This window comes from Trichomycterus rosablanca, chromosome 15 (genome assembly GCF_030014385.1).
Source record: "Trichomycterus rosablanca isolate fTriRos1 chromosome 15, fTriRos1.hap1, whole genome shotgun sequence".
Classification (NCBI taxonomy): domain Eukaryota; kingdom Metazoa; phylum Chordata; class Actinopteri; order Siluriformes; family Trichomycteridae; genus Trichomycterus; species Trichomycterus rosablanca.
The window spans coordinates 7,806,518-7,829,225 of record NC_086002.1 but is presented as its reverse complement, the minus strand read 5'-3'; the positions used below and the strand labels follow the sequence as shown (position 1 = coordinate 7,829,225).

The 22,708-nt window shown below is 39.6% G+C and overlaps 1 protein-coding gene across 1 annotated transcript in view; it reads right to left on the bottom strand.

Annotated features, from left to right (window-relative positions):
* neurl1aa (neuralized E3 ubiquitin protein ligase 1Aa) overlaps positions 1-22,708 on the bottom strand; it is a 52,001-nt gene that overhangs the window by 5,057 nt on the left and 24,236 nt on the right. The window contains exon 4 of the mRNA XM_063010387.1: positions 2,980-3,672. Within this exon, the coding sequence (XP_062866457.1) occupies positions 2,980-3,672 (693 nt within the window). The remainder of the gene's footprint in view (positions 1-2,979; positions 3,673-22,708) is intronic.

Below are 22,708 nucleotides of genomic sequence, written 5' to 3'. Positions count from 1 at the left end.
CTGTCATCTCACAGCAAGAATGTCCTGGGTTCGATTCCCAGGTGGAGCGATCTGGGTCCTTTCTGTGTGGAGTTTGCATGTTCTCCCTGTGTCTGTGTGGGTTTCCTCCGGGTGCTGCGGTTTCCTCCCACAGTCCAAAGACATGCAAGTGAGGTAAATTAGAGATACAAAATTGTCCATGACTGTGTTTGATATTAAACTTGAACTTGTGTACCTAGTAATTATCTGTCCTGTCATGAATGTAACCAAAGTGTGAAAAACATGAGGTTAAAATCATAATAAATAAATATAAAAGGACGATGCATGCAAAAATGGGTTGGAGCTCACCACTTAATGCCAAACTGTCTGACCAAAGTAACTTGGTGACATAAATAATTCATTTAAACAACAATAGGTAGCAGTACAATTGTGCAAGCCCAATACCGCTGGGATCCAGGGTTCGAATCCCAAGTGGCGCTATCAGCTGGTTGGCTGTATACATACAGACATGACTGGCTATGTCTGTAAGGGGGCCGAGGCTCCACAATGGATTGGCGTCCTGTCCATGGTGTGTTAGTGCATTGTGCCCGGTGATTATGGTGGAAACTGGACCCACTGTGACTCAGAGCAAGATAAATTGGTGGTAAAATATAAAAACGAACAAATGAATGAATTTACTTGAGTAAAGTTTCTGGCTACTCTGGCCCACTTTTTGTCTTCCCCCAATGACTCATCGTGCAATGTAAATGGAGATAAAAGATTCCTTTGTGTATAGCAATAAGCACGCATGAAAAATGTGTGCAGAGGAGGAATTTTATTACTTTCTATTTACAGATTCTCAATTCGATCCCTTCATCTGCAGCCTCACACAGCCATTTCTCTTTCTCTGTGCACTCAGAGTGCTGTTAATATCGCATTAAGATGCAGAGGTGGAAGTTTGAAGAGCGGGATTCCTGAGTAGATGATTGTATGTTCGAGAGGCTAATAAGCTCGCATTAAAACCTCAGAATCTAGCAAGAGCTCACGAAAAGACAATACAGGACATGATTAAAAAATAAATAAAGAGAATTGCGTGATGAGAAAGAGGAAAGAGTAGATGAGCGAATGTGGGTGGTGAGTATAAAAGATCTCTTATTTAATACATAGACTGTGATTACTACTGTTACCCATAACCCATACTGCGAAGCCCAGCACCTGCAAGAACGAAAATGAAAAATCCAAGTGCAGGATATTTTAAACCATGGTAGAAGAATACTGTGGCTAAACAGCTACAGACAAAAAGGAAATAAATGCAAAGAAATCCAGTAGCCGAAATAACAGAAACAAATGAAGGGCACAAAAACATCAGCAGTCCATAATGAAGAAAGAGGTTGGAAAAGGGGTTATGTGAATCAGTCAGAAATAGTGCTAATGAGGTACAGATGACTGTCAATCACAAGGAGACGACACATCAATTATCTGTATCTCCATGTCCCCCTCTGCCAGCCAAAAATGGAAACGCAGAAGGACATGACTCCAATGTGGCCTACTATCTATCTATCTATCTATCTATCTGTCTGTCTGTCTGTCTGTATGTCTGTCTATCTATCTGTCTGTCTATCTGTCTGCCTATCTATATGTTTATCTATATATCTGTCTGTCTATATGTATATCTATCTATCTGTCTATCTATCTGTCTGTCTGTCTGCCTATCTATATGTTTATCTATCTGTCTGTCTATATGTATAGCTATCTATCTAACTATCTATCTATCTATATATCTGTCTGTCTGTCTGTCTATATGTATATCTATCTATCTGTCTATCTGTATATCTATCTGTCTGTCTGTCTGCCTATCTATATGTTTATCTATCTGTCTGTCTGTCTATATGTATATCTATCTATCTGTCTGTCTGTCTTTCTGTCGTATCTATCTATCTATCTATCTATCTATCTATCTATCTATCTATCTATCTATCTATCTGTAAGAGATTTCAGTTTTTGCATTTTCACTTTTGCAAAAATTAAAATATGTATTTATTTTGTTACACTGGGTTGCCATTGAGTTAAAATAGCAATTATATTAGGTCTGAATACAACTTGAATCCACTGTAAATCCACCCTCCAGAGCTGCTAATATTTTTAGACCATATCTTTGGCAGAAAGGCAGACACGTCTGGACCAGATGATGCCTCCTGATTACAGGCTGCATTTGTAAAAAAGCAAAAAAAGCCAGTTTATTGATGCAAGGTCTACTGGGATGTCTGCTAACTACATAATTAAAAAGTGTGGGCTTACTGATCAGTGGGGGGTCCATGCTGAGTCCTACATGCACCTGGATGACCGTGGGATGTGAACGTGTTGAGAGAGCACAGGCTCTTAGCAGAAAATAAAAGGGAGAAAGGATGAGGGAGGAGAAAAGTGTGAGGTTTATGACTGAGTGTGAAGTGCGGATTGCCCACTCTTGTACCATCTCATGAGACGAGGTGAAGAGATAGAGCCTAATGAGATCAGAGAATAAAGTTGGCAGGGGGGCGTGCTGAGTGGATTGTTAGTGAGAATATGCTTCAAGTGACGCTGACGCACATTGTTTAGGAGAAGCTGAATAGCCTCATATACAGCTCATATATCGTCCACACACCACTTTTTGTTATTAGCTTAGTTCTCCCTCTGCAAAATATAAACACTATAGGGCCAAAAGTATGTGAACACCTCTCTTAATTACTACGGTCAGATGTTTCAGATACACACATTGCTGAGGTCTAAAAATCAATGAGGCCTCAACTGCATAAAAAAATTAAACAATGAATTAGGCTGAAAGCAAGGACCTCACAAATGCTCCTTTGACTGATTGTGCACAAATTCCCACAGACACACTTCCAAAATCTTGTGGAAAGCTATTGCAACACAGTGGAGACTGTCAAAGTAAAAAGGTGGGACGGCAATTGCAAATGATACCACATTGTTGGTTAGGCAACCAGATATTCTTGGTCATATCGTGTGTAGATATTAAGTGCTTACCCAAGATCCTTAGCTGCGTGAGGGCACCATGCAGCCCAAAAAACATCCAGAGGGGGCGCGAGTTGTCGACACAAGCCTGCATGCCCGCATTTACACCATTCTGGCTGAGAACCAGCTCTCCGTCCTGTGTGAGCAGAAAACCGAGGACATCTCCAGAGTGTAGCGGCTTGGGCACCCTGCACACGGCCCAGAATTCCTTGCGATCCACTAACTCTTCAGGGTTCGGCGGCAGGTCGTTAGGGTGCAGGGTGGCAGGGTCACAAGAGGTCACACCGTAGGAGAGCAAACCCGGGCGAGCCAGACTCGACTTGCTCACTGTAACATAAACAGTCTCAGAGGGGCGCAGTGGACGCTCAGTGAATGCCAGGGTGCCTTCTTCTTCATGGCCGTGCCCACTGCGCGACACGGTCTGCTCGTCCACGGCTTTAAGCTGGGCGCCGCGCAGCTGGTGGAAACGTAGCTCGCTTTCTAGGGCGGCTGGAAGGAATGAGTTTAGAGAGTTCTGAGGGATGGCGCGGGAGGCGGAGACGGGTGCTGATGGGAGACGGAGCCTGGCTTCATCACGGGCCAGGTTGAGGTCGCAGAGACTGACAGACAGGCGGGAAGCGTCAGCGTCACGTCGCAGGGAAGAGGAACCACGTACCGTGGTGAAGGACCGGGGACGGAGACAGTCTGGAGGAACGATCTCACTTTCTGGAAAAGAGAAAAGATAATTGTTAGAATAAAAACATTTTGTAACGCAAAAATAGAGCAGAATTTGGTATTATTGATGTAAATATTCAATTTTTAAAAATTTTATAATGGACACGAAGAAGAGGGCACCCTGGTGTTCACCAAGTATCCACTGTGCCCTTCTACATTTTTAGCATTTAGCAGACGCTTTTATCCAAAGCGACTTACAGTACAGTGACAGTATACTGTCTAAGCAATTGAGGGTTAAGGGCATTGCGCAAAGACCCTACAGTGGCAAGTGGCAGTGGTGGGGCTTGAACCCGTGCCCTTTTGATGACTAGTCCAGTACCTTAACCACTAGGTTACAACTGCCCTTATTTCCTTATTTTATTAGTTGCTGCCCCTCTGAGACTGTTTATGTTAGTGAGCAAGTTGAGCCTGGCTTGCCTGAGTTTGCTCTCCTATGGTGTGACCTCTTGTGACCCTGCCAACCTGCCCCCTAGCGATCCGCCTCAGAATCCAGAAAAGTTGGTGGATCGCCGTTACACTCTGGCAATGTCCTCTGGTGTATATATATATATATATATATATATATATATATATATATATATATATATATATATATATAAACCTGTATGTATATAATAAGAAATGTCTACTGCAAGCCACGCCTCTAAAATTTTGTGCAAATTCAGAGGAGTGGAGGCTGTTAGAGCGGCAAACAAAAATGAAACTCCATATTACTAAAATTGGTCTTGGAATAGGACGTCCATCAAGCTAATGTCCAAATACTTTTGGCTATGAAGTGTCCCTTTCTGCCCCATGTCTGGAGTGCTCGAGTTGTAGGCGACTTGGCTTTTGGGCACCTCTTATCCGAAAGCTGACGGGGTGTCCCAGGTATTTAACCTTTAGTGCGGTGGTCACTTGGTGGTTCTCAAAGTCATTAACCCACCCTGCCAATATGTGGGTCGTTAGGATAACTAGAGCCAAGGTGTGACTCATTTGAGAGTCAGTGCCCCACCCTCTGGCACGTGCCTCTGTTCCTGAATCAACCATCTCTCATGCAGACGCCTTAATTTGCCAGCAGAAGCATCAACTGCAAATGAAATGAAAAACCCATTCAAACCATTCACTTCCTCTTGCATGCCCAATTGAGCCTGTCAGGGCACCTGATTGGTTAACAGTACAGCCGACATTGGTCTTCTTATTCTTAAGTTGGTGATCTAATGGGAACATCTTTCTGTAACGGACGCCACAGCGTATCATATCTTTACATTCTCTTCCTTATTTTATCTGTCGCTGCTTAAAATAGTCCACTACTGCATGTGTAATGGCACTAAACAGAAAACTCCACCCCGACTCGGATCCTGAAATACCATTATGTCATTACATTATGCTATCCAACACCATCCAGTGTACTGGCAGTGATAGCCTGACTGAGACTTTTCTCTATTTTGCCTTCGCATGCCCATTCAAAGACTATAGGACACCCGCCCAAAATAAAAGTGCTACACGCAGTCCGTTCCCTGGAGAGTTACAGTTAGCTTTACATTAAGAGAAGTGCTGACACTGAGTCACTACGAGGTAAAACAGGTTTGTATCTAATTGTGGAATTGTATTTCTCACAGACACAGTTCTTCCAAACCCTAAATCAATTGTGCAACTTGATGTTTGTATCTTCAGAAAGTAGAAATAGGAAGAAAAAAGATAAACCTTATTTTTACTGATGAATGGATGGGGTGCGCAGGGTGCGCAGTGATAAAGCACGCTAGTCCACTACCACTAAGATCTAGGGAATCAGAATTTGAATCTCAGTGTCTCTATTGTCCAGTCGCGCATATGCACAGACATAATTCACTAATGTCTAAGGCAATGACCAAAACAGCCTGGCCATTGGCAGACGCACTTATTAGTGTGCTCTCAGTGACGGTCCTAAACCCGGACATATATAGGAAATAAATAAGCAGCCATAATTTAATGCTAATAAAATCACAGTCGATTCTCTGTTTAAATCTTTGCATTATTTTTCACCCTTGCCTGCAGTTTGTATTTAAAAGGTTGAACTAAATGACTGCTGGCGCCAGTTGGCTTAAGTTTAATGAGATGGAATTTTTGGAGTTGGATTTTTGGAATTGAGATGGAGTTTATCCTGATCAGCATTGCAATGGGTCCGTTAATCCATTGCGGGCCTTAGCCACCGTCCCTCAAACATAGCCAGTAATGTGTGCATAGAGATCCAGATTAGCCAATAGCACCATTGAGGATTCAACTGGATCATTCAACTGGGGTGAATGGAACGCTCCTACAGAATTGACGCTAATGATTGAAAGACCACTTTCTGAACCAATCAGACCTTCTGATTTCAATTTTTAGTAAGAAATGCTGTTATTTGCATTTATTCAGTTTGCGTCACACAGATGATGTGTAAATGAAACGCTTAATTGGCTTTCTAACAAGTTAGTGTTTTACTTCACAACCGGGAAAAGTTTGGAGGTTTTTAATTATAAGCACATTTACAAACTAATGGATTATATTCTGATGGGACACACGCTTATACATGTAATAGCATCTGGAAGAACATAAGCTAAGGTAAGCAGTGGTTATGATTTTTTTGCTGTGTTTTTGGATTTTGGCCACTGTGCCATGATTTATCGTGCCCTTTTGTTTTGCAATGAAAACAAAACGTATCAGTTGAAGCTTTTAACTGGTACCTTCTTGTTACGGAAATTGGTTGTTTTTTTTGTCTGAACTTCCATATTATTTGTTTATTTCTTCGCTACATTTCCAATATATGTTGTGTATATTATATTGACTCGTGACTTGACTTGGACTCTAGTCTAAAGACTTGTGACTTGACTCGAGACTCTAGCCTAAAGACTCGTATTTTGTGACTTGTGAAAATCTGTGTTGAACCCATTAAGTAAATTTTTTATCCTAACCAAAACGTCATTTTCTCCTACGTGTTGCAGAGTCCATCACAGCAAACATATAGTGAACGAGGTAGCTGACAAACAAAAAGCATGACAAGATAATAGGTTGACGACTGCACAGCGTGCATACAAATCTAATCCAGAAGTTCCTGGAAAACGGGTTTCTGTCAGGCATAGAGTTAAGAATCTTGTTAACTTGGTATGTAAATGTGTTTAAGGCTTGCAATCCTCTGGGTAGTTCTTGCGCAAAACATAAACGCTGTGCAGTTTCCTGGGTTTTGAGTAACTTGCCCCCTGGCTCACATTCATCACGGTCCTCTGTTTCCCCACCAGTCTTTTGTAAGAGTGACGATTTGACAAGACATGAATATGACAATTTCTTGGATCCTGATTTTAAACCTCAGAAAGTAGGCCTGGCTTTTGTTTCCTTAATTGTCGATCCTTGTTTAAAGCGAGATTTAGTCTGTGGCGGTGGAAAAGCTTGTCGCCCGTAGTATGGTAGAAACCATCGAGAGCTTTTGAGGTTTTGCACAGAGTCCAGGCAGTAGAACTGTTTGTTTCTTGTGAAAACAGCAGCGGAGAATAATGAAAGTGGTGTGAAAAGACAGTGTGTTCTCTGTAAAACTCATGCTTACAATAGTGCTAGACATTGGTGTCATTATGGGTTTTATTCAGAATGGAGGGGATTAATATCAAACCTATGCACGTTGGCATTTTAAATGCAGATATTTGCAGTTCAGAGGTTAAACTTTACACAAAACATATTATGCATTAATGAAAGGTGGTGATAAACAGCAAAAAATGGGAAAGAAGGCTGATAGGTTATCCTGATCCTTATCCACTTTTCCCACTCAAGACATTTCTGGCTTTGCATCTTTAACACTTACATCCTTTCAGTAGTTATAAACTGGGAGGCACTGATTTATCAGTTTGCCATAAAACATTTGTTCAAGTTCACATTCAATATATCTGGTATAATTTAGTAATTAAGGCTTATTTAATTATTTAATTAATAGGATTTTAATGTCATGACAGGACAGGTTACTGAGGTTACTGGTTACACAAGATTCAACAGTTCAAGACTTTTAATGTTAAACGCAGTCATGGATATTTTGTATCTCAAATTCACCTCACTTTCATGTCTTTGTACTATGGGAGGAAACTGGATCTCCCGGAGGAAACAGACACAGGGAGAACATGCAAATTCCACACAGAAAGGACCCGGACTACTCCACCTGGGAATCGAACCCAGGACTCTCTCTGTGAGGCAACAGTGCTACCCACAAAGGCCACTGTGCCACCCTACTTTATAATTTCCTTCAATAATTTCCTTCGGGATAAATAAAGTATCTCTAATTAAGGCTTAAAAAGAGAACAAATCCCTTAAATAAATTTCATTCACTGCACAGATGACAAACACGCTTAATAATTTCTTAATCTGACAGCAGTCAAAAGTAAACGATAACCCAACACCCAGGAAACCTTGATAGTCCTTTGCACATTCATAATTTAAAAAGTTGCATATTAATATATAGGAAAATCCCCCATCAACTGAAAAAATGCTTTGCCATATGACATGAAGGGTTTGTTATGAACACCAGCAGATTGGCTAAGCTAAATTGGGAGAGAAAGGGGGAAAAAACGCTTAAAAAAAAAAAAAAAAGGAAGTTGAGCTTGTCAAATATTTGTTAAACAAATGTAGATGATAGCTGCTCATGAACCTACAATTGTACTTAAATGAGTTTGGACAGATTGTACAGAGAAATATGAACACATTTAGAGTTACATATCGTGAAAGGCGTTTCTAGTGGATACAAGGGAGCATTACAAAACCTTAAAGCTGAGTACACATTCAGTTAAACATGGTTCTGATTAGGCTTGATGATTTGGCAGATGACCACTATTAATGAAAATACAAGTGACAACTGATGGCTTTGCTGGATCTCTACACAAGGTAAAACTGAAAAGACAGATTGACAAGGTCAATAAAACTAAATAGTCGAATGTTTTTTATTTTAAACCTAACCATTCTGAATGCCAGTTTTTTTATACCATTCTAAGAAAGATGAGTTGTGAAATGCCTTTTATTAAAGTGAAAGTCATTTTTTTGTATGGACACTCTGAGAATCTACACACCAGCTTCGGCCAGAACTGGTAGTCATCGCGGTAGGAATCATATTCTAACTGATTATGTTTAGACCGGCAGCCAAAATCTGATTTTGTGGAATATGAGACTTCAGCTTTTAGCTCCAAACTGCTAAAAACATATAATCTGATTTCTCTTAATCAAATTCAGGTCACATTTGTATGTGGTTTCGTATCCAATCAAAACAGGATTTTTATAAATGTGACTGGTCTGACTGTATTGTCTGATATTTGAGTACAATACAAACAGATAATTTTTTTGTTAAACCTTTAATTTAGGGACTATGTATATGCAGGCTTGATCAGAGGTCTCATTTCAATAACATGTATGGAGCCAATATCCAACCATTACAAAGTACTTTTGAACCTAGATTTTAGCATTTAAACCTGGTTAGTGCTTCTACTTTGAACTTTGGAATTTGGCATTTTGGAATTGTGGGGAATTATTTTAAAATGCACTTATAGAAATACATCTTTGAGGAAATTTAGTGCTCTTTGCAAGAATAAGAGTTTAGCTGATAGAGTTTATTTTTGGCACAAGCTAAAAAGAAATTCAAAGCATACAAAGAAATGTACCATTAAGAAAAAATGTAATCGTTTTGCAAGACAAACCCAATGTAATGCTGCTGTTTGGTATAGTTAATGTAGCATAAAAAATAGCACAGCTGAAATGTGGTTTTGTGGTGGGCTAACGTAAAGGCTGCTGCACCACCCAAGCACCCTCCGTAAATAATAACAATAATAATAATACGAGGGTTTTCAAAAAGTTTCTGTACTTTTATAATTTGGTTGGAAACTGTGAGGGCAGGAGGAGTAGTAACTGGTCGTGTCTGAGAGACTGAGAGAGAGCTTATAGTCCGGATTTAGTGCCATCTGATTTCCTTCTTTTTGGACCACTCAAAGAAGCTTTAAGGAGAAGAAGATTTTAATGTGGTGATGATGTGAAAGCAGAGGTGCATCAGTGGCTACACGCTCAACCAAAAACAATTTTTTTGCTGATGGCAATTAAAGGTTGGTATGTCGCAGCGAAAAATGCATCTTAAGGTGAACATGTAAAGAAGTGATGTCATTAGTTTTTGAAATTCTTAATAAAGAGTGTGTTTTGAAGTGCGGAAACTTTTTGAAGAACCCTCGTAATAATAATTATTACACAGTTTTGAAAAAGCACACTGCATCCTTAGAATAATATACTATCATGAAATAAAGTCTGGTTTTAGTAATTATGTGATAATGGTTAATGGTATAAGTACTAAGTAAAAAACTAGAACAATTTAAATTCTAAATCTATGCCTGTGCTTGGTTATAATCCGTCACACTACATCTATCAAGGATGACAGCAGATTAAGGCTGCCTTTATATAGCAACAGACAACATGATGTCATACCGACAGCTTTACTATCACATGCAGGAACATTTTAGTATGTCGAATGTGGAGCTTGTGATGATATTACTCTTTACAATAATGTATGTGCCTTCATTCAAAAGCTATTTATTTATTTTACTAGGATTTCAACGTCATGTTTTACACTTTAGTTACATTCATGACAGGACAGGTAATTAGTGGTTACACAAGATTCATCAGTTTAAGTTTTTAATGTCAAACACTTGTCTTTGTCTTGTGGGAGGAAACTGGAGCTTCCGGAGGAAACCCACACAGACACGGGGAGAACATGCAAACTCCAGACAGAAAGGTCCCGGACCGCTCCACCTGGGAATCAAACCCAGGAGGCAACAGTGCTGTGGGGCGACAGTGCTACCTGCTCTTTAGAAGCTATTAAAACCATTTTAAAAGATATGACATCACTTTATTATGAATGAAATACGTATGGACACTATACTAAACTGAATGATGCAAGGCTGCCAGAATATATACTATATTATACAGATCATACAGATAAGCAAAGATCCATCTTATACACAGATAACATGAGGCAGACGGTAGTCCTGATAGTTATCCAAGTAAAACCCAGTGCGGGTGCATTGTGCTATTACACGGACACTTCTGTGGTTAGGACATGTAACATAAGTTAGTTTTATTAAGTCAGGTTAGAAATCACATATTAAATTACAGTTAGTCAAATCTATTCATTTCTATTGGATTATTTTCATATATCCTCATTTCAAATAAAAAAATTAATCCAGTCTTCTGCAGAAGTTTGGACATCCCTAGTCATTTTACATGTGTTGTTTTTTCCTCCAGTCCTTTATTTTACTGTGATGTACAGTAAAGGAAAATTAAATATTTGGACATACTGTTACAGGTTTGCATAAAATCAAGAATGAAAATGCCAGAAAGCAGAAGGCTTTTCAATTTGCTGCCAGATGACCTTTTGAGAGTGCTTTACTGTATGAAAAAGGCCAATCAAATTATAACGTGTGTTATTTAGTGTTAATTTAGCCTAATTATAAAGATTAATCCATTGGACGAGGCTAAATGGTAACAGTCAACATCTGGCAATTACAGCACTTACTGAGGAAAACATGCACCAGAGCCGAAGGACCAAACAGGAACCCAGAGCTGAAATCAGCGTAACAGAATTGGCATATGGATGCTGCATAGGGCTTATTAGAGTAAAGCCTGGATTAGATCACTGCCTGGAGAAACTGCATTATCCTCCTGTGGACAACCAAGGAGCGGAATCCAATTTGTGCTGATGGCTTACAGACAGAGCATTACGAAAGAAGAATAAAGAGATACTGGGGAGAAAGACAACCTGACCTAAAATGACACACTCTATATGGCAACAAATATTGTAGACACCTCTTATTAGTGGATTTGATTGTTTCAGCCATTGCTAACAGATGTGTATAATTAATTATTTCCATTTTTTGATTTTCATATTCATGTTACCACCATTTTATTTCTGTCAGGGCAAGACCAGTTTCCATGGATTCACAGGACACCAATCCATCATGGCCTTAGACATAGTCAATCATCTTTGTATGTAGACACCCAACAGGCTGATAGCAGCACTGGGGATTCAGCAATTAATTATTAAATAAAACATATTCTTTCAAATAGTGACAGTTTGGGGAAGGCCCTTTGTTGTTTCAGTATTAAAATGTTGAAGTGTTTACAGATGCAGGGCACAAATAATCACAGACCCACTCCAACATCGTCGGATGGATGGATGGATGGATGGATGGATGGATGGATTGGATGGATTGGATGGATGGATGGATGGATGGATGGATGGATTGGATGGATGGATGGATGGATTGGATGGATTGGATGGATGGATGGATGGATGGATGGATGGATGGATGGATGGATGGATTTGATCCTTTCCAAAAGTGTCAGGGGTAGCAACTCTAACTCTTGGGATTTCAACAAACTTGTTGTGAGGTCGCTTACTTTTTTGTAATCAGCTGTGCCACAAAAATGGTCTCTGGCATTGTCAGAACTCATGACCACTGCTTTACTATTGTGGCACCACGCTCATAGCACATTTAATTAAAATAAATATAACTTTTCTTTGAAATTTGCACAAAGCCTTAATAAAAGTGTTTCTTTTATTTTGCCTTTTTTTTTAACCCAAAAGTAAAATACTATCAATACAATAAAAATCACTGTCTTTGTTCATGGTCAGCCAGTTTTGTGCAGTTTCACAGTGGGTAGATGGATGAATACATGAAGTAGAAAGAGCAAAGAAAAGAGGTGAGAGTGGTAAGGGTTTTGTGTCCACAACAAGATTTGTGTGACCAACGCCAGCTGCTGCCCCTCTAATTATCCTGCACCTGCTCGACCACCGATCTCCCTCAATCTCTTTGTTTCATTGGCCTCTTTAAGGCTTGGGCTGGCAAAGCCATGAGCTGATTGGCTGAAGCCAGATTTGAATCTCGGTTAAAAAGGCTGTTAAAAGACTTCAAAAAGCCAAAGCGTTTAGTGTTTTCTGAAGCGATAGGAATCTGAGCTTGACCAATACGCTGTGACTGATGGGTAGCAGCTGCGCACACAGAAAATAGCCAGCTATTTTTAACGTTTTTATCCTACTTTCTCTTTTTTTCTGGAATAAAAACATTTCAAGCATTTTTAGCACCAAGCTCTAGCACCTGTTGGGATAAACACAAAAGCAGGCGGAAAATAAGCAGACGTGGGGTTCGATAAACAAAAGAGGCACACGCTTAAATAAAATACTGCTTGAGCCACCGCTAAAAACATCCAAATAAGGCAACGGTGATGAAGCGGATTAGCCTCGCTTCGGTTTGCAAGCTTTGGCCTAAAGGCTGCCCAGGTTTTGAACCTTTCAGTCGCTCACTTGTAATTGGTTTTCTGATTTCCAACCCTGTTCTGTCCTTCGTAAATCTCTGCTGATCTCCCTCTCTTTTTAACGTTTTGTGAAAAGAGGATTTGTGCATGGTCTGGCTCTATCCATCCCTCTTAGCGTATGATCTTGTAAAAGCCAGGTTTACACAGAGACAAGCTGAGATAAAGGATAAATTTATGAGTTCTATCTGTGAATGTGAGTAAATGGAAGAGGTGCTCGGATGGTGAGCAGGGACTCCAAGACTGAACAATGCATAAAACGTGTGTGTATTTACGACACAGAGACGACAGACAAAGGTTACAGGAGGTTTAATATAGAGGATGTTGGCCGCCTGCCACTGGATTGCTTTTGAGTCTCTCTGAAAAAAAGCAACAGCCTTCCAGGCGACACACGGCTACAACAATCAGACCGACAAATAAAAAACTCAATAAATCACAAAAGCCCTTTCCTCATGGGACTCTCTCTTTTTCCATTCTCTCCCAGTCCCAGAAGCCACCCTTATGAGTCCATCCAAGAAAACAAGCCTGCTCATAATGGGCCATTTTACACAATGGGTGCCATTTGCGTGTAGTAACTGGACTGGATGAAATGAAACTTTATTTATCTTTGTTCAACACTAAATCTAGTAACACACATACTTAGCTACTCAGAATGTGTTTTGGTCGATCCCAGGCTACTTTGTTCAATTTTTACAAGGTTCCTAAGTGGAAGATGGATGTATATGAGTAACAGGACTGAGTTTTTAACATAGAATTAGTAAATACATGAAATACACCGATCAGCCATAACATTAAAACCACCTTCTGGTTTCTAAACACTGTCCATTTTATCAGCCCCACTTACCATATAGAAGCACTTTGTAGTTCTACAATTACTGACTGTAGTCCATCTGTTTCTCTTTCAATGGTCAGGACCCCCACAGGACCACTACAGAGCAGGTATTATTTGGGTAGTGGATGATTCTCAGCACTGCAGTGACACTGACATGGTGGTGGTGTGTTAGTGTGCGTTGTGCTGGTATGAGTGGATCAGACACAGCAGCGCTGCTGGAGTTTTTAAATACCGTGTCCACTCACCGTCCACTCTGTAAATGTAAAGTCAGAGACGGTCGCTCATCTATTGCTGCTGTTTGAGTTGGTCATCTTCTAGACCTTCATCAGTGGTCAAAGGATGCTGCCCACGGGGCGCTGGTGGCTGGATATTTTTGGTTGGTGGACTATTCCCAGTCCAGCAGTGACAGCAAGGTGTTCAAAAACTCAATCAGCGCTGCTGTGTCTTATCCACTCATACCAGCACAACACACTCTAACACACCACCACCATGTCAGTGTCACTGCAGTGCTGAGAATAATCCACCACCCAAATACTACCTGCTCTGTAGTGGTCCTGTGGGGGTCCTGACCATTGAAGAACAAGGTGAAAGCAGGCTAAAAAAGTATGTGGAGTAATTGTAGAACTACAAAGTGCTTCTATAAGGTAAGTGGAGCTGATAAAATGGACAGTGAGTGTAGAAATGCCTGATCGGTGTATAGCAGCATATAGTTCATACACTGGGCACTGTTCAGATTAATCCTCTCAGCCAGAGTTACAATATTATCAAACATACAGGGAGAAAAGGGGAGAACTTTCTTTTGGTCTTCCCGTGACCTTCAGTAGATACAGATCATGGAAATTGCTGTTAAAAATGTGACTTGTAGAATATTTCCAATTTTTTTGGAAGTGGGCACATGAAAACCTGGGGACATGACTACATGTATTTTAACCACATTATTATTATTAATTTCTTATGAAAAATAAATATTAAAAACACAGATGGGATATGGAGTCACCAAACAATGCAAAGAAATGAATTTTTGAAAGATTTTACTCATTATATTTCATTGTAAAGTGTTGTGTTAGTGTGGGGACATAAACAAATACTATTTTTTTAGTGTTATAAGTAGTTTTTATTAACGTTTTGAATTATATATCTTACATTTGCAATTAGATTAATGTGCAGGAAACTTTGCTCAATTAAAAATGCATTTTAAAGTACATTTTTATAAACATTTATACATATAATGTCCTGGAGACGGAAATGGTACTGATTGGACGCAATGGCCCTAATATTTATTTATTTATTTACTTATTAGAATGTTAATGCCATGTTTAACACACTTTGGTTACATTCATGACAGGACATGTATTTCCTAGTTACACAATGTCAAACACAAGTCATGGAAAATTTTGTATCTCCAAGTCACCTCACTTGCATGTCTTTAGACTGTGGGATGAAACCGGAGCTCCCAGAGGAAACCCACGCAGACCATGCACTCTCCACACAGAAAGAACCCGGATTCCCCCCTACTAGGGAATGGCCCTAATACAAGTTAAATGTGTGTGTGTAGTATGGTCTGGCTTTAAATGTAAATGACACCACCAATAACCATAGCTTCACAGTATAGATATGACCCTCATCCCAATACACACTTCATTCGTGAGTTGACACAGTGACGACGGTTACATCCCGGAACAGGATTCGCTCCCGATCCTGCCGTTTCTCTCCACATGTTTATCTAGTGTTCTATAAACTGCTGTTTGTCTTGGCTCTTTAAAGAGGCCCTGAAGTGCTTAGCCTATATATACAAAAGAACCACACCATATCTCTGTCCATGTTTGGCCATCCAGAAGCCTTGTCACTGCACTAAAAGGCGCAAAAGACTGTATCTAAGTTGGGAACTTGGGAGGATGCACTCACTGGAAGGACACATAAAGACAGGAAGACTCTTGTGTTCTGTTTTGGAACAGGTCATGCTACTTCTTCCCGCCACCCTGAGAGCTCTTCCTAGTACTTTCTGTAAAACTCTGCTAAAAAAATTAACCTTACTGACATCGATTCCTTTTTAAGCTACGAATGTCACGTCATGAAAATATTTGGTTGGACCGAGTTGTCTAATCACACAGCATCTGCTGTTCTAATTTGCTAAATTGTTTAGCCCTGGAGCTTCCTAACAAATGCAACAAAGAATGTTTATGCTCATAATGGGAGCGTAGAGGCTGTAGGGCAATGCTAATTCTATTACTTCATTGCTAATTTTGTTTATGCAACTAGTGAAAATGGATCATAATTGATGTATTATTACTGAGGATTCTGTCCCAGCAAGGTACATTCAATTAAGCTTATTAGCAGAAAATAGCATTCTTCAGCAAAGCTAAATCTCTGAAATTAATAATAATAAGAATTAAGCTAGGTTGATACTCGAAACATTTGATAATGGGCTGTCATTAATCTCGCCTCTAAAGCGCCAGGTGGAGCAACGTACACTGATCAGCCATAACATTAAAACCACCTCCTTGTTTCTACACTCACTGTCCATTTTATCAGCTCCACTTTGTAGTTCTACAATTACTGACTGTAGTCCATCTCTTTCTCTACATACTTTTTTAGCCTGCTTTCACCCTGTCCTTCAATGGTCTGGACCCCACAGGACCACTACAGAGTAAGTATTATTTGGGTGGTAGATCATTCTCAGCACTGCAGTGACAATGACATGGTGGTGGTGTGTTAGTGTGTGTTGTGCTGGTATGAGTGGATAAGACACAGCAGCACATCACTGTCACTGCTGGACTGAGAATAGTCCACCAACCAAAAATATCCAGCCACCAGCGCCCTGTGGGCAGCATCCTGTGACCACTGATGAAGGTCTAGAAGATGCAGCAAGCAATAAATGAGCGATCATCTCTGACTTTACATCTACAAGGTGGACCAATTAGGTAGGAGTGTCTAATAGAGTGGACAGTGAGTGGACACGGTATTTAAAAACTCCAGCAGCACTGCTGTGTCTGATCCACTCATACCAGCACAACACACACTAACACACCACCACCATGTCAGTGTCACTGCAGTGCTGAGAATGATCCACCACCTAAATAATACCTGCTCTGTTGTGGTCCTGACCATTGAAGAACAGGGTGAAAGCAGACTAAAAAAGTATGTATAGAAAGAGAAGTGCTTCTATATGGTAAGTGGAGCTGATAAAATGGACAGTGAGTGTAGAAACAAGGCGGTTTTAATGTTATGGCTGATCTGTGTATCTGCAGGACGCTTAAACAAGGTAATTATTTTTAATGAAATACAAAATGATCAAAGTAATAAAAAAAACAAACCATATTCTGCAGCCCACAGCAGAAAGAGTAGGCAGGGAATGTTTTGCTTTCAGGATATCTATACGGCATTAGTTAATAAATCCACAGAGACGTGATAGTTAGAGAGATAAAGTGTTGGTCGATTTCTCGACAGGGTGTGTGTAAATGTCTTGCAGGTTTTTCTCCTGCTAGGTTTATTTGCTTGGTGCACCATTATCGGTCACGTTGACATATTAATGAGAGCTTTGTTGAATTACTGTAATTTGGCAGGGCAGCTCTGTAAATCTTAAAATTGTTCCATTAGGCTTGTAATTTCTCTGCCACTATTTATTTGGCCTGTTCTATAAGGACAAGAAACATACATTAAATAGAAGAGAGGAAACCTATGGAAGAGCTATAGGTTACATATTTATGGATTTTTAACAGATCAGCAAAAAGGTCACATTTAAGGTTTAAATACTAATCAATAGGATTAGAATATCAGGGTCATATACACACCTGTGGGACAAAATACACTATATAAATAAAAGTTAGTTGACACCTGACAATGCACTGGTTGGCCGTCCAATTCCAGAACCACAGGCTTTCATATGGACACCCAAGACAGCCAAAACAGCCTCCACTCCTCAGTAAAAGCTTTAGACAAGATTCGGAGTGTGGCCATTTATTCTAGTATTAGTAAAAGTAAAATTTTAGCCCACTCTTGTTTAATATAAAGACTTCACCTGCTCCACAGAGCGCCTGACATTTTTAATAGGAGACAGATCTGGACTGCAGGCGGTCCAGTTAAGCACACACACTCTGTGTCCACATGTGTTCTGCATTTGCAGAATGAGGCCTATGGACTTCCAATGGTGCCTTCACACATGCAAGTCACTCATGCTGTGGGCGCCAATGCACCAAAACAAGCTAATAAGTAGACACATCTGACAACAGCACACGTTTCAACTGTCTTTTGGTCCATCTATGCTGTCTCCGGGTATGTCGGAAAACTCAGGTGGCCATACACTTGCCCTACAGGACAGTGACAATACCGCCCTTAGCAAAACACACAACCACAGAGGAAACGAATAGATAAAAAAAGCTTTGTGGTTCACTGGCGCACAAACTTGTTTTCAAAAAGAGATAAAAGAGAGAGGAGCTCAGTATACGCCAGGCGGAAATTACAAATACCATATGACAAGAATCCAATAAGCCAGCCAGCAAAAGTAAAAAAAACAAAACAAAGGTATTTAAACAGCTCTCTCAGCTGCAGCCTATTACCGCTAGTAGGACGCAGAAATTGTCTAACTAAAGAAAATGCCACAGGCAGTCATCTTCGCTTTAATGCCTCCTGTTGGTCATTCTTTTCTTATGGGACAGCGGTATCTTAGTGGTTAAGGTACTGGAATAGTAATCAGAAGGTTGCTGGTTTAAGCCCTACCTCCACCAAGTTCCCACTGTTGACCCCCAGAGTAAGGCACTCCAACCTCAATTGAATGAACTGTATTTAAACATAATTGTAAGTTACTTTGATAAAAGCCTCTGCTAAATGCCACAAACATACATGTAATGCTGGCCATTAGTGGCAGGGTAGATGGGCATGATTCTGCAATCTCTGTGGCAGGTGGGTCTGTTACATGAACAAATTAAAAGTTCAGAAATATTGCACATATTTACAACAAATAAACACCTTAGTTTATTTATCACCTGCATGTGCTCTATATTTCATGCTGTAATGTAAAGACTGATTAGCATCTGACAGACTCAAGCTTGTTTATGAAAACAAATGTCCTGCTCATTATGAACGGCAAACAGATTTAAAATCTGATCTTCTAAACCTGAGCTTCTCATCCTGTTATTGTTTCCCTGTGTTCATGTTTTAAATCAGGCAGAACAAACAGTACTTGTACTGCTGGTACATCTTTCAACCTGGGGTTTTGACTCCGGCATGTGTGAAAAACGCTTAATCACTAGCAATTCTGTCTATTTTTAGCTAGCATTCCATGAGCAGATCTACAAAATCTAAATTATTGGTTCATTTCTTATCGCAAGCTCACATGCTTACTGGCATGTTTCTTAAAGACATAAACAAAGGGCATAAAACCAGCTCAACTTCATCCATCAAGCTTTCATCGCACGTATGGCACGGCCAAAACATTTAGTCCTTTCTTTACTTACAGTCTCGCTCATGATCAGAACACCCTGCTGGAAAATGCGTACAGCAATCAGCACTCATTTTGTATGAAAAAATAAACAGTAAGTTGAACTAGAACAGAAAAGCTGGAGGCACCGAAACTGCCAAAGCTTTTGTTTGTTTAAAAGATTGAAAATCCTGCAAAATGTGTGTGCATGTAGAAACAGCCTTGGTGAGCAAGGTGTTTTATATATACACATGTTTTTTTTAGATATCATCCACAAGAACATCAGAACTGCTCATTTCAAACTATTAAAAAAATAATGTAGAATAATAACTGTTTTGGGTAAAGTTAAACAACACAAATATGTTCTAACTCATGAGTTTGAATCCTAGCAGAGCCACCAACCTGGCCGGGCATCCACACAAACACAAATAGATGTGTATGAGTGAAGACTGGATGGGAAGTTGCCACTGCTGGGCTGCTGTTTATTAAGACTTTAACATCATGTTTTACACTTTGGTTACATTCATGACAGGAACCGTAGTTACTCATTACACAAGATTCATCAGTTCACAAGGTTATATCAAACACAGTCCTGGACAATTGTGTATCTTCAATTCACCTCACTTGCATGTCTTTGGACTGTGGGAGGAAACCGGAGCTCCCGGAGAAAACCCACACAGACACGGGGAGAACATGCAAACTCCACACAGAAAGGACCCGGATCCCCCCACCTGGGGATCGAACCCAGGACCTTCTTGCTGTGAGGTGACAGTGCTACCCACCGAGCCACTGTGCCACCCCCTTTAACCCTTGTAAGACATCGGAACGTTTCTTGAGATAAAAGCATCCGCTAAATGCCATAACTGTAAGTGCTTGCATCGGTCACATGTACTGTAAAACCTGAAAAGGGGGGTCAGACTTTACCTACTCAGGTGTAGCCAGCTCGTCCTAATGACCCGCCTTAAAAAGGTGTTTAATTTATTACAGTTATTCTTTTTCCATTTCTTCAGTCTACTAAGACATAACGAATCATGTTTGTATGTAGATGTCCGACCAACCGATAGCACTGCTGGGGGTTCGAACCCTGGATCCCAGCTGTAGTGGGCAAGTGCAATTAACCTGATTGCTAATAATAACAATAATAATACATTCAGTTTTAGATGTTACTAAATTATAAACCACTTGCATATCAGCAAAATATTTAAAATTCATTTACTCAACAACTTATGTTTTTATGTTAAAGAGCAAAGTCATTAAAAAAAACAGTACAACTATTTTGTTAGACGATCTTCAACCCATTAATTACTTTTAACTGGTAGCCAAACAGAGTCTGAGAAGAAAAAGATTCTCGTGCTGTTTTACACTGGGATTATTTTGAAGAAAATCAGCTGCATGTCACAGTAATTATCCAGCTTATCCATCAGATCTCCTGACTGTGGTTCAGACTGCCAAGTTCAATATTTATAAGTATGTAGCCCATAGGGCAAAAAGAAATCAAAGCCCTCTGGGTAATGATACGTTGTTTTATTTTAGTCGTCTTGTCTACATCTTTACAGAAAACAATATTTTAGCAATAATACGAATGGCAGGAATGAATCACTGTGTCAGCGTATGCCACATTTACAAAACAAAGCTTCTTTTATTACTAAACACAAAATAAAATTAATATTGTTGTGATTCCTGTAGCAGAAATAATTTTCCAGTGAACAGGTACAGGTACAATCTGCTTTTAATCATTTTCAATTGCTATTGGTGTACTGTAGTTGAGTTCTAGACACATCTCGAGTAAAATCAAATGAAACAGCATGCACCAGACCACAATTTGGAGAGTCACAGCAAAGGACTTGAATAGGTTCATGACAAGAGCTTTTTAATTTTTGATTTTAATTTATTTTTGAATCAATTTAGGATAAAATCCACAACACAAAGCGTATAAAGAAGAAAGGGTTTTGCCAAGACTGGTGAGAAAGAGCTTAACTGTTCAGCTAGTTCAAGCCCAGTGAATTTATTGCTCAATATTTATTCTAGACATATTTCTAGGCTTGCCTCCAACTATGGCTCCACACTAAAGTTTTTACATCTGAAGCTACTCAGTCACCCAAACACAGCCCAGCAACTGTATTTCTATGTGGCAGGTCCATGGGGCAGCTCAGGCTTTGATATTTATTAAAAATTCCTTCTTTATACCGGGTATAATAATTCATTCAAGTCTACATACACTACATGGCCAAAAGTATGTGGACTCCTGACCATGAGGATTACCTTTACAAGTGATCACAGTGCGTCCACTGTGTTAAATGTGCTTTGAATATAATATATTGAAGGAATGTAAAGTCTACTGAAAAATGACATATATTGACAATTACAGTCTCTTCTCCATGTTCAGTTATCTATTGTGTTTTTTCTTCTCTGTAAAATCCTAAAAGTTATAAACAGAATCATGTTGTAACTATTTACTTGGACGGCATAGACTGAATAAACACTTAGACTTAAAGGAAAACAAGAATAGCAACATTTCTATAAGGTTTTATTAGGGCTGTTATTAATTGCGTAATAAAAAATTTTAATCAAAGGATTTTTATTGGGCTATGTTTGCGCCACTTTAAACATACATGACTGTGGTAATTTGCGCTGCTTTAACACAACAACATTGTGTTTATACTGTATGGCGCTAACACGGGTCTTTTTCCAGTTTGTCGTGAGTTACAAATTACTGAAGCTGCTGCTGCTACATATTGCAAAATATTGAGTATTTTAAATAATAATATTTGTTTTTAAAAAGCGTGAGAAATCATCAGTAGACAAAATTACAGTTATTAATTGACGCTTCAATATCATCTTTGGTCAAAGCACGCCTTTGTCTCATCAGGCGTCTGCGCACACGGATACACGTGACGTTACACACTAAATGAGCTCAGACTCAGTCTAACTTTATCTCAGAGGAATTTGGATGGAAAGCCCATGGACTGTACACGTCGTGGGAACATTACAAACACTGGTGTTAAATGGATCGCAATGGACTGAAGACGCTTTAACATAGTTAACGATGTGGGTCTACATGATGTTATACGTGTTGCATCTACGTAGAAATGGTTGATTGTAGTACCTTGAGCGCCTGTTTCCAGTGGCAGGGTTACGAACAGGAAAAGATCCTCACTTCTGCCAGATAATGTGAACAGACTTGTCATTTTAAATAACTGGCTGAAAGATGGGTAGCTGTTAACAACTCTATATAGGTATTGGCTGGCTTTATAAAGATAATTTGGATTTAATAATTTTATCATAATTTTATTAAAAAATTTTATTGGTAAACATTTTCTTGCAATAAAAATGTGCATAACTGTTCAAATTGTGCTTATTTTTGCAGTCAATTAATTGCAATTTATTTGGTTCTTTAATCGTGATTAATCTCGTGTGAGAGCCCTAGTTTAAACCAGTCCTGACTTGTGTGCACGGCCCCAGTAAAC